This window comes from Eremothecium sinecaudum, chromosome V, assembly GCF_001548555.1.
Source record: "Eremothecium sinecaudum strain ATCC 58844 chromosome V, complete sequence".
NCBI classification, from domain to species: Eukaryota; Fungi; Ascomycota; class Saccharomycetes; order Saccharomycetales; family Saccharomycetaceae; genus Eremothecium; species Eremothecium sinecaudum.
The window spans coordinates 914,641-927,521 of record NC_030896.1 but is presented as its reverse complement, the minus strand read 5'-3'; the positions used below and the strand labels follow the sequence as shown (position 1 = coordinate 927,521).

At 43.0% G+C, this 12,881-nt stretch overlaps 5 protein-coding genes across 5 annotated transcripts; 4 read left to right on the top strand and 1 right to left on the bottom strand.

Annotated features, from left to right (window-relative positions):
- Positions 1–72: 72 nt before the first annotated feature.
- Positions 73–567, bottom strand: VMA11 (H(+)-transporting V0 sector ATPase subunit c'; the record flags this gene model as incomplete). Its single annotated transcript, XM_018132917.1, has 1 exon — positions 73–567. One exon carries the CDS (start codon positions 565–567, stop codon positions 73–75), a length of 495 nt encoding a protein of 164 aa, XP_017988406.1.
- A 259-nt stretch (positions 568–826) lies between these two features.
- Positions 827–1,462, top strand: NSL1 (MIND complex subunit NSL1; the record flags this gene model as incomplete). The annotated part of the gene is made up of 1 exon (XM_018132916.1): positions 827–1,462. The coding sequence occupies one exon, from the start codon at positions 827–829 to the stop codon at positions 1,460–1,462; it is 636 nt and encodes a 211-aa protein (XP_017988405.1).
- An 861-nt stretch (positions 1,463–2,323) lies between these two features.
- On the top strand, positions 2,324–3,976 carry AW171_hschr53358 (sugar porter family MFS transporter; the record flags this gene model as incomplete). Its single annotated transcript, XM_018132915.1, has 1 exon — positions 2,324–3,976. The coding sequence occupies one exon, from the start codon at positions 2,324–2,326 to the stop codon at positions 3,974–3,976; it is 1,653 nt and encodes a 550-aa protein (XP_017988404.1).
- Positions 3,977–5,444: 1,468 nt separating this feature from the next.
- SSO1 (syntaxin) lies at positions 5,445–6,320 on the top strand (the record flags this gene model as incomplete). The annotated part of the gene is made up of 1 exon (XM_018132914.1): positions 5,445–6,320. The coding sequence occupies one exon, from the start codon at positions 5,445–5,447 to the stop codon at positions 6,318–6,320; it is 876 nt and encodes a 291-aa protein (XP_017988403.1).
- Positions 6,321–7,187: 867 nt separating this feature from the next.
- Positions 7,188–12,881, top strand: FAS2 (trifunctional fatty acid synthase subunit FAS2; the record flags this gene model as incomplete). The annotated part of the gene is made up of 1 exon (XM_018132913.1): positions 7,188–12,881. One exon carries the CDS (start codon positions 7,188–7,190, stop codon positions 12,879–12,881), a length of 5,694 nt encoding a protein of 1,897 aa, XP_017988402.1.

Genomic DNA, 12,881 nt, shown 5'->3' with positions numbered 1-12,881 from the left:
CAAAATCCATGCAAATGCGCTTAAAACTATGAATGGAACTATATATATACATCAAAAACAGCTCTCTTTTGCTTAGTTACCAGAACCTCTAGTATTTAAGATCAATGCTATGATCATACCATATAATCCTAAAACCTCTGCAAAAATCAAAATCAAAACGATACCAACGAATAGTCTTGGTTGATGCATAAATTTACGCACTCCAACGTCCCCTACAATTCCAATTGCGTAACCGCTGCTGAGACACGAGAACCCAACACATAACCCGGAGGCTAAATGCAGAAAACCGTTGAATAGCGTATAGTCTGCTGTCGGAGACAGCCCTCCTGCGACTAAAACGGCTACCACCAGCCCATACACTGCTAAAATACCACTCATAACAACTGGAATCAATGACTTCATTATCAGATCAGGCTTAAAAGTCGCTATACCTGCGATACCTATACCAGATTTAACCGTACCAATTGCAGCACCTAGTGCCGATAGGACAATTGCAGAGGCACATCCCGCAAACCCAAAGAAGGGAGCAAAGGAAGGACTATATTGATGAATCAATTCGTCAGACATATATAACAATATAACAGCGCAACAAACACCCTTAAACTTCCCTTACGGCATGTAATTTGGCGGTTCGTGTCTCCCTTTTAGTATGCCGAAAACACAGCTAAGTGTATAGTGTTAAGTTTCATTAATCACGTTATACGAATACATGAACGTCAAAATTCGCAATTGGTTATGAACCTGGGATCGAGAAACGCAAGTCCCAGCGTGCACTACTGGATTCACAAGGTCAGCACACCCTCAGACCCGCAGTCCACCCAGAACAATGTCTTTTTTACCAGGGAAGCTGGATCTCTCGCGTAGCGAGATTAAACACATTCAGATGCAGTTAAGGGATGTCTTAAACGAGAAAATACGATTACACCTCCCTCAGGGCCAGAAAGAAGAGGAGCGCTCGGATGCAATTGAAAAGCAGGTATCGCTGGAAGTTGAAAAATTCCTCACCGCCGCCATGGAGGCAGCCAGTGACTCGATAAATGTCACCGACGCTGCATCCGGCACCACCCTCTCGGACGTCATAAACGACGCGCAAAAGGAATACACCGAACCCTTCGATGTAGAGCTCAACGAAAAAGTACGAAAACTTTATCAGGAGTGGGAGACAGAAACATTGAACGTTATTCACCTCCGCAGAACCGCCCCCAAAGCCGTTGTCGATCTATATACCAAAGAAGAATCAAAAGTCCTACAGGATATCAATGACAGAATAAAGGCTCTAGCCGCCCAAGAAAATACAGCGCCGCCTGAGGACCTTCCCCAGCAACTTCTAGCCGAGGAGTCCGTCCAATACAAGGAGGCGCTATCCATGCTTAAAGCAGCCCAGGATTTTGTGCCACGTGACCGCAAACAGCTCGAAAAGCTCAAGCGGCTAATGATATACCTAGAGAAGCAAGTGCCATAGGTCCGTAAGAAACGACGCCAGTGATTAAGCTCCGCGGATGTCAGGTACCGATCGGGTATAACCCCAGGCTGCGCTTATCAGCAAACTACTACTCCGCGTTTAAAGATCCAGCCGCTGTGGCCGAGGAATTCACATACTTCGAGTCCGATACGCGCCGCAGCAGATCCCAACTTCCACCAATAAATCCGTTATCAGCAATATGTTCCGGCTTCTTTATTCCACTCCGGGATTTCCCCACCTATCAATTTGTTCCTATTTACGTGGGGCAGAACGTGTGAAGATGGCCCTGTAGTAGTAGCGGAGATTTCATAAGAAATATTATAATGGAACGGCTGACGTTACTGCATGCTGGTCTATGCCAAGAAGGGTTGTCACACCTTAGCGGGGTATTCTGTTTGAATATGTGAGAATCTTATTACTACTTTAATGAGTTTCATACGGCGTTCAGCGGCATTCAATATAGGAGCGCGCGTAATTGTTTATTAAAAGCGCCGTTTAAAGTCAGGAATGAAGGATATTGTAGCTACCGATCACAATGGATACCTAAAGCAGCGATTGTTTTTCTAAGAACATTGGGAAGAAGGGAGAGTTCATTATGTTAAACAATTGCGTCATTTAGACTGATTATAATGTCAATTTTCTTTATTCAGCTTATCCCGCCGTACTTACCGAGTCATGCGCTTTTTGGTTAGTATCCGAGAGGTTGATAAGTATGGCTAGAGCACTTATTGTTGGGAACGGTATATATTGGACTTTCATTTGATGGTTTTATTTTGTAGGTTTTAGTCTGGTGTTCTCACTTTATTAACAAACAGAGTTTCTTCGTTCAGGTTAATCAATAATAGGAGTTAACAACGTGCAATGCCATCATTAATAGACTGTATTCTTCTTCGTAATATCAATTACCATGGCCGGGTGTATGACAAGTTCCCGAAAACCTATAATGTCGTTGTCATTGCGTTTGCAGCGTGCATCACGGGTTTGATGTTTGGTTTTGATATTTCTTCCATGTCGTCGATGATTGGTACGGAAGTATACTATGAGTACTTCAACCGGCCAAGTGCTGAGGCGCAGGGTGGAATTACGTCTGCGATGTCTGCAGGATCTTTTGTGGGGTCCTTGCTGTCCTCGTCCGTGTCCGATGCGTTTGGTAGGAGAGTTTCGCTTCATTCATGCGGTGCTCTGTGGCTGATTGGTTCTGTGCTGCAGTGTGCCGCGCAGAACCAGGCCATGTTAATTGTGGGAAGAGTGATTTCGGGTATGGGAATTGGGTTTGGGTCGGCAATTGCGCCTGTTTACTGCGCCGAAATAGCTCCTCCTAAGATCCGTGGTGCGATCTGCTCTATCTTCCAACTTTCCGTCACAATTGGTATCATGATACTGTTCTTTGTTGGGTACGGTGCTCAGCATCTAGAAAGCACGGCTGCTTTTAGAATCACGTGGGGAGCGCAGCTTGTTCCTGGCTTTGCTCTGGTAGCAGTGGTGTTCTTCATCCCTGAGTCACCCAGGTGGCTGGCTGTGCGGGGAAGATGGGACGATGCACACAATGTTGTGGCCAAAGTCACGGCTAATGGGGACCTCAAGGACGAAGATGTGCTCCTTCAAATGGTAGAGATCCAGGAGCAGGTTCACGCATATGAAGTTTCCAAGAGCTTCGGATACCGCGATTTATTCAGAGGGAGCTCCTTGCGGAAAACAGTTGTGGGTGTTTCTGCACAGATGTGGCAACAGCTCAGTGGTGTCAACGTTATGATGTACTACATTGTGTACCTTTTCGAAATGGCTGGATTTAGTGGAAACACCAACCTGATCTCGGCTTCCATTCAGTACGTTTTGAATGTAGTTATGACCATACCTGCGCTGCTCTTGGTGGATAGGATAGGTCGCAGGCCACTTTTGATCGTCGGTGGTATTGCAATGTCTGCGTGCCTACTCACGGTCGCTGGTCTTTTGGGAAGATATTCTATTCCAGTTGAGGAAGGATTTCGGGGTAATGACAGTGTCCGTATTACAATTCCCGAGGAATACCGTTCTGCGGCTGTAGGCGTTATTGCTTGTGCATATTTATTCGTCTGTTCATTTGCATTTACATGGGGTGTTGGTATTTGGCTATACTGTTCCGAGATCTTTAATAATAATGAAAGAGCCAAGGGTTCTGCCTTATCCGCATCCGTTAATTGGGCTTTCAATTTTGCATTGGCAATGTTCGTGCCAAGCGCCTTCAGAGACATTACATGGAAGACCTACATCATATTTGGAGTTTTTGCAGCTTGTATGGCAGTATACACTTACTTACTATTCCCCGAAACAAAGAGTCGGACTTTGGAAGAGATTGACCAAATGTGGGCTAGCGGTATACCTGCATGGAGATCTAAATCTTTTGTGCCCCAGAAACCACTATTAGGCCAAGAGAAGAAACCTACTGACTTTGAAGGGGATATAAGCAATGAGGAATCTACAGATGCTATTAAACAAGGAAGACCTAACGATGAAGAAGATCGCAAAACCCCTTAAACATATTAGCGATACAGTATTAAGCCATAATGGAGATTAAAAAAAATGAAGAGGGTGCTAATCTTAATAATATCGTTGTTTCTAGCAATTAAAATCCTGTATTAATGTTTTTTAGCCAGCAGGAACTAATATGCTAACACAGCTTATTCTAATGTCTTAATATTTCAACTCAAATGAATTATGATCTTAGCGATGTCATAAATGGTTCGAGATGCTTAATGATTGCTTATCACTTTATAATTTTCTTACTACTGCGTTTAATTTACACTATACTTGCTTTTCTCCGCGACCTACTAATTTTTAATACGTATTATTACAACATAGAATAAATCATTAGTACCAAGACCGCGTAGAGCTCCTAATTTGCTAAGTCAGTAGAAACAACTATTCTAGAATATGTCTTCTAGTACCGATCACCCGGAGTATCCGAACTTGATATTAGAAGAAGTTGAAGTGACCGATTATTATGATGATGATGAATCTGAAAATGATCTTCAGGAGAGCAATTTCGAGAACTCAAATGAATAAATTGCAAAAAGATAACCTTATAAAGTACATTAGCTGCATGTAAAGTTAAGATTTTGATTAGATATTAATTATATGATCTAAATCTAATAAGGCCGAGGTTGCTTAAAGGATTTCTGTTAATATAGCACATCCAATCATTTAACAAACCATCATGTATAGTAGTGAAATATAGAGAAACACAATAACAGGAAAAACTCACATAACATATCTGTAAGAAATGGGACATCAGCGATTTGAACCTACTATTTTCTACGGTCATGTAAATCACTAATCTACGCAGGCGTTTATGCTACATCTGCCGTTCATTACTTTATTTTATGGTTTACCTTAAGCGGCTGGTGTCTAGAATGAAAAATGAAACGACTTGCTCTCAAGATAAAGGATACAGGCTACTAAAGAACATTTAATTACCTTCAAAGGTCGGAGATTACCTTTCACAGTCGGCTTCATTGCCTTTAACAAAGTCGGTCGGGTTTCTTTTGATTACAGTTAACCTTACCATTATGTCTATTATTTACAAATGTAATAATAGCTATTCGGTCCTTCCCAAAAATCCCATGGACATTCCAAATAAAGACGTCGGGAGCAGAATATCGCAGTTACCAGCACCGCGATCTATTCAAGAAGTTAGGGGCTCGGTCCCACACGAGAATGATAATGTATCGTTACCCTCCCTCGTCGCTTAAAGTATAAACACACGACAGCATCAAAATATAGTTATTGCTATAAAACACTTTTAACATAGCAACGAAAAATTTCCCCACGATAGTTAAACGATACCACAAATATAAACCGTCGACGCTTGCTGCACAAACAAAACCGTGTGTGTTCAGAGCTGTTTCAACAAGGACAAAACGTTTACTCAATAGAAGAACTTAATCGTCGTACTTCCTAGTAAGGTAACCAAGGGCAGGCGTAACTTTCAAATATAAGTGGCATAATGAGCAACCAAAATCCATACCAGTCTCGTAATATTGCGTCCGAGGGCTATGAAATGCAAGGTTATGGCGGCCAAGCCATGGGTAGTTCTGATAACGATGATTTCGTACAGTTTATGAACGGTATTAATGAAGTTAATAGAAAATTGGATAACTACTCACAGTTAATCAGTCAAATAGAAGCATACCAGAAAAAATTATTGACCGAGGTAAACGAAGAGCAAGAAATTAATTTAAGAAGGCAGTTAGATGGCTTTGCCTCCCAGGCGTCTGATTTGCAATACCAGTTAAAAAATGAGATTAAATACCTACAACAACGTGCCATTGGAGACCCATCCAAGGTCGCACAGGCCGAGAACAGCAGACAGCGGTTCTTAACTTTAATTCAAGATTACAGGGTCACTGAAGCCAACTACCGTGAGGAAAATAAGCAACAGGCCAAGAGACAGTACCGTGTGATCCAGCCTCAGGCGTCGGAAGAAGAAGTCGAGGCTGCTATAAGCGATGTTGGTGGCCAGCACATTTTCTCGCAAGCTTTGCTTAATGCTAATAGACGCGGAGAAGCCAAGACTGCATTAGCGGAAGTCCAAGCCCGTCACCAAGAATTACTAAAATTAGAGAAAACCATGGCCGAATTGACCCAGCTATTCAATGACATGGAGCACTTAGTTATAGAGCAAAACGAACAAATCGAGGACGTCGACAAACAGGTTGTCGAAGCTCAACAGGATGTCGAGCAGGGTGTCGGCCACACTAACAAAGCCGTCAAGAGTGCCAGACGTGCCAGAAGAAACAAAATTAGGTGTATTTTAATTTTGATTTTAATCCTCATCATCGTGGCCATCGCAGTTATCGTTCCACTTGCAACAAGGCACTGACCAGGTTATACAGATTCTTTAAGAAAATTATTTACCTACTAATACTTATATTTTAACTTCCTGTAACCCGAATTTTTAGTCCCAAAGCGCAACATCTGACTCTTAGACAGTAGTAAAAACAAACAAAGTTCGCCTCACAATGCACATTAGGGTGGAAAACGGGTGAATACACATCTCTCTTCCTCAGGTCAGTTTTCCAAGCGTCGTAGGGGCCAACTAATGATCTGCCGCAGCTGATCGGCGTTAACCCATAAGTCACGTGACTATCAACACTTGAAAGGCTTTATAGACCTGAGGGCGTCACGATTGGCTATTAATCGATTCTACGCCTGTAAAACCGGAGAATAGCTGGCCGGCGTAATAAGTCGATCACGAAAGCGGAGATATGGACCAAGATGCAGTATAAAATGCAGGTTAACCAAACATATCTTCCAACAGATGAAACAAGACCTAATACGAACAATCCTCTTCGTATGAAGTAATCCGAACCAACAAAACCTATCTGAGGCAAGATAACTTTTCTTCGTGGGCCTAAGGTTATATAGTAAAATTTTTCCTCTAGCTACTGGCTTGGCAAGCCTTCAGACGGTGGTACTACAGTGTTTTTTGAAGCGGTTTTTGGCAGCGCTATTACATACGCGATCCAGCAAAACCTAATAGGGCTTGTTGGTTTCAAAAAGGAACGGATCGGTTGGCCTGGTTGATTTTCAACAACACATCAAATAAGAAGTTGTTGGCTTAAAGAGTGTATATATTTTATAAAAGACAAAATTTGAATAATTACACGCTAATCATTAATTGGATTCTTGAAGTATAAGGTAGCATACAAAATAAAGACTTAGAAATACGAAAACCTAGTAAATCAAGATGGTTATGAAACCTGAAGTTGAGCAAGAACTTGCTCATGTGTTATTGACCGAATTGTTAGCCTATCAATTCGCTTCCCCTGTTAGATGGATTGAAACTCAAGATGTTTTCTTGAAGAATTATAATACTGAGAGGGTTGTCGAAATTGGGCCTTCTCCTACTTTGGCTACTATGGCTCAGCGTACTATTAAGAGCAAGTACGAGTCATACGATGCTGCTTTATCTTTACGGAGACAGGTGTTGTGTTACGGTAAGGATGCGAATGAGATCTACTACACGAAGGCTCCTGCCGAGCCTGCTGCCGAACCAAAATCCCAGAGTGCAGCACCAGCAGCTCCTGCAGCGGCCCCTGCTGCTACTCCTGCAGCTGCCCCTGCAGCTGCCCCAGCGGCTGCCCCAGCGCCCGCGGCCCCAGCAGCTGTGGGAGCCTTTGACTCCCTTGGTGATGAACCTATCAAGACCTCTTTGTTGTTGCATGTTTTGGTTGCACAGAAGTTGAAGAAGGGTCTTGATGCTGTTCCTATGTCTAAAACCATTAAGGACTTGGTTGGCGGTAAGTCTACTGTTCAGAACGAAATCATTGGAGATCTAGGAAAGGAGTTCAGCAGTGCGCCAGAAAAGGTCGAAGAGATACCATTGGAAGAGTTGGCTGCAACCCTAGAGGAAACCTACGATGGAAAATTGGGTAAGCACTCTTCCTCTTTGATTTCTAGGTTAATGTCTTCAAAGATGCCTGGTGGGTTTACCATCACCGTTGCTAGAAAGTACTTAGAGAAACGGTGGTCTTTGCAAGCTGGAAGACAAGATTCTGTTCTGTTGATGTCTTTGGTTAACGAGCCTGCCTCTCGTTTGGGTTCTGAGGCGGATGCACACGCATTCCTAGACTCAGTTGTCGAAAAGTATGCTTCCATGGCCAAGATTGACTTAGCTGCTCTTTCTGCTTCTTCCAGTGCAGGTGCAGGAGGTCAAGCAGGTGGCGCTATGGTGGATGCTGCTGCTTTGGAGGCTATTACCAAGGATCACAAGATTATGGCTCGTCAACAATTGACGGTATTGTCGCGCTACTTAGATATGGATTTGAACAAGGGCGAGAAGAAGTATTTGGAAGAAAAGGACAATGTGTTAGCATTGCAAGAACAATTAGACTACTTGAACAGAGAGTTGGGCTCCTTTTTCATTGAAGGTATCAGTACTTCTTTCTCTAGGAAGAAAGCGAGAGTTTTCGATTCCTCCTGGAACTGGGCCAAACAATCCTTACTTACATTGTACTTCCAGATCATTCATGGTGTTTTGAAAAACGTTGATAGAGAGCTTGTTTCCGAAGCTATTAACATCATGAACAGATCTAACGAAGCTTTGATTAAGTTTATGGAATACCACGTGTCTCACACTGACGAATCCAAGGGTGACCACTACCAGTTGGCAAAGACACTAGGTCAACAATTGATTGACAACTGTAAGCAGGTTCTTGACGTCGACCCTGTTTACAAGGATATTACTAAGCCAGTCGCACCAAAGACTGTTATTGACAAGAATGGTAGTATCATCTACTCTGAGGAACCAAGGGAGAACATTAGAAAGTTGTCTCAATATGTCCAGGAGATGGCATTAGGTAGTTCTTTAACAAAGCAGTCTCAACCAACTATCCAAGAGGATTTGACTCGTGTATACAAGGCTATTTCTGCGCAAGCTACTCAATCAAACATTTCCGAGTCTACTAAGTTGGAGTTCGAGAAGCTTTACGGTGAATTGTTGGAATTCTTGGAATCTTCCAATGAAATTGATGCATCTGTTTCGACCCGTCTTGCTGGTGTTGATGATGATGCCTTGGATAGAGACTCTACCAAGGAAGTCGCATCTTTACCAACTAAGACTCACATTAAAAACACCGCATCTTCAACTATTCCAAGGGAAACCATTCCTTTCTTGCATTTGAAGAGACAACAAACCACTGGTGACTGGACTTATGACAGACAGCTCTCTAGCTTGTTCTTGGATGGTTTGGAAAAAGCTGCTATTAACGGTGTTTCATTCAGTGGTAAGAACGTTTTGATCACCGGTGCTGGTCAGGGTTCCATTGGTGCAGAAATTTTGCAAGGTTTGATCCAAGGTGGTGCTAAAGTCATCGTTACCACTTCTCGTTTCTCAAAGAAGGTTACTGATTATTACCAATCTATCTATGCTAAGTATGGTGCCAGAGGTTCTACACTGGTTGTGGTTCCATTCAACCAGGGTTCCAAGCAAGATGTTGAAGCCTTGATTGACTACATTTATGACAGTCCAAAGAAAGGTGGTTTGGGCTGGGATTTGGATGCTATTATTCCATTCGCCGCTATTCCAGAGAATGGTATTGAGATAGATCAAATTGATTCAAAATCTGAGTTTGCTCATAGAATTATGTTGACTAACATTTTGAGAATGTTAGGTTATGTTAAGACTCAAAAGGCTGACAGGGGTATTGAAACGAGACCCGCTCAAGTTATTTTACCGCTATCTCACAACCATGGTTTATTCGGTGGAGATGGTTTGTATTCCGAGTCTAAGTTGTCTTTAGAGACTTTGTTCAACAGATGGCATTCTGAGTCTTGGTATAACCAATTGACCATTTGTGGTGCTATTATTGGTTGGACTAGAGGTACCGGTTTGATGTCTACAAACAACATCATTGCAGAGGGAATTGAGAAGATTGGTGTCCGTACTTTCACTCAAAAGGAGATGGCATTCAACTTGTTAGGTTTGTTGATTCCTGAAGTTGTTCAATTGTGTCAAAAGGCTCCTGTGATGGCTGACTTAAACGGTGGTCTACAATATATTGAAAAGTTGAAGGCCTTCACTAATAAAATCCGTAGTGATTTGGTTGAGACTTCTGAAGTGAGAAAGGCAGTTTCTCGTGAAACCACTTTAGAGTACAAGGTTATCAACGGTGCTGATGCCGATGCTGGTTACATACAAGTTTATGTTCAACCAAGAGCCAACATTCAAATGAACTTCCCTAAATTGAAGAGTTATGAGGAGATTAAGAAGCTCGCACCACCTGAGTTGCAAGACATGTTGGACTTGGAGAAGGTCATCGTTGTTACTGGTTTTGCTGAAGTTGGTCCATGGGGTTCTTCTAGAACTAGATGGGAAATGGAAGCTTACGGTGAATTCTCTCTCGAGGGTTGTGTTGAAATGGCCTGGATAATGGGGTTGATCAAGTACCATAACGGTAATTTGGCTGGTCGTCCATACACTGGATGGGTTGACGCCAAGACAAAGGCACCTGTCGAAGACAAGGATGTTAAAGCCAAATATGAGAGTTATATCCTAGAACATTCTGGTATTAGATTGATTGAGCCTGAACTCTTCAACGGTTACGATCCAGAAAACAAGGTTCTCATCCAGGAAGTCGTTGTTGAACAAGATTTGGAACCATTTGAAGCCTCTAAGACTACCGCTGAACAGTTCAAGCGTAAGCATGGTGATAAGGTGGAGATCTTCGAAATCCCAGAGTCTGGTGAGTACTCCATTAGATTGCTCAAGGGCTCAACTTTGTACATTCCAAAGGCGTTGAGAACAGACCGTCTTGTCGCCGGTCAAATTCCAACCGGTTGGGACGCTAGAACTTACGGTATCCCTGAAGATACCATTTCTCAAGTTGACCCTATTACTTTGTTTGTCTTGGTTTCTGTTGTTGAAGCTTTCATCTCTTCTGGTATCACTGATCCATATGAGATGTACAAGTATGTCCATGTTTCCGAGGTTGGTAACTGTTCAGGTTCCGGTATGGGTGGTTTGACTGCCATGAATGGTATTTTCAAAGGCCGTTTCATGGATAAGCAGGTTCAAATGGACGCATTGCAAGAGTCCTTTATTAACACCATGTCTGCATGGGTTAATATGTTGTTGATCTCCTCGAGTGGTCCTATAAAGACTCCTGTTGGTGCATGTGCAACCGCCGTTGAGTCTGTCGATGTCGGTGTTGAAACCATTACCTTAGGTAAGGCAAAGATCTGTATTGTTGGTGGTTTCGATGACTTCCAAGAAGAAAGTTCTCAAGAATTCGGTAATATGAATGCCACTTCCAACACTTTGGATGAATTTGAGTATGGCCGTAACCCAGCAGAGATGTGTAGACCTACTACCACTACTCGTAACGGTTTCATGGAAGCTCAGGGTGCTGGTATTCAAGTTATTATGAATGCAGATCTAGCTTTGAAGATGGGTGTGCCAATTTATGGTATTGTCGCTTTAACTGCTACTGCTTCGGACAAGATTGGAAGATCTGTCCCAGCTCCAGGTAGGGGTCTTTTGACTACAGCAAGAGAACATCATGGTGACCTAAAATTCCCATCAACAGTTTTGAACATTGGATATAGAAAGAGACAACTTGCTTCTCGTGAAAGACAGATCAAGGAATGGTTAGAAACTGAAATGGAATTGTTGCAGGAAGAGGCTCAAGATGTTCCAGTTGAGGACCAGGCTTCCTACATCGCAGAGCGTTCTGAAGAGATCTCTCGCGAAGCTGAGAAACAACTAAAGGCTGCAAAGGCCCACTGGGGTAACGAATTCTACAAGAAGGACCCTCGTATCGCCCCAATTCGAGGTGCTTTGGCAACATACGGTCTCGGTATCGACGATCTTGGAGTTGCATCTTTCCATGGAACATCCACTAAGGCCAATGATAAGAACGAATCTTCAACAATAAACCAAATGTTGAAACATCTCGGAAGATCCGAGGGTAACCCTGTTATCGGTGTCTTCCAGAAATACTTGACTGGTCATCCTAAAGGTGCTGCTGGTGCCTGGATGATAAACGGTGCCTTACAAATCTTGAATTCCGGAATTGTCCCAGGTAACCGTAATGCAGACAATATTGATGAAGTTATGGAGCAGTTTGAACACATTTTATATCCATCGCATTCTATTAAAACGGATGGAGTGAAGGCTGTCTCTGTCACATCATTCGGTTTCGGTCAGAAGGGTGCACAGGCAATTCTCATCCATCCCGATTATCTATATGCTGCATTGTCAGAAGAAGTGTACTTGGAATATTCTTCAAAGCTCGATGCGCGTGAAAAATTGGCCTACAAGTTTTTCCATAATGGTATGATTAACAATTCGTTATTCGTTGCCAAGGACAAAGCGCCATATGCCGATGAATTGGAAGAGGGTGTTTACTTGGATCCATTAGTGCGTGTACGTCATAACCCGGCTAAATCCACTTTCACTTTTGGACCTAATCAGATCCAAGAAGGATCTTTCGTTTCTAAAGAGAACAGACAAACTGCAGATCTTGTAACGAAGCTTGTTAAGGATGCAAAATCCGGTTCATCGCAAGCGTCGGCCGGCGGTATCGGTGTTGATGTAGAGCTGATCTCAGCAGTCAACGTGGATAACGTAACCTTCCTCGAGCGTAATTTCACGGAAGCGGAAATAAATTACTGTAATTCGCAACCATCTCGCCAAAGCTCGCTAGCAGGCTTGTGGTCGGCAAAGGAGGCAGTTTTCAAATCTCTAGGAGTTAAATCAAGAGGTGCCGGAGCTGCGCTGAAGGAAATTGAGATTGCCCGTGACCAATATACGGGCGCGCCAATAGTTGTCTTACATGGCGCTGCTTCACAGGCCGCTGCAGATGCAGGTGTCCGCTCAGTGAAGGTATCTATATCACACGACGATCTGCAATCTGTTGCTGTCGCAATAGCTGATAAATGA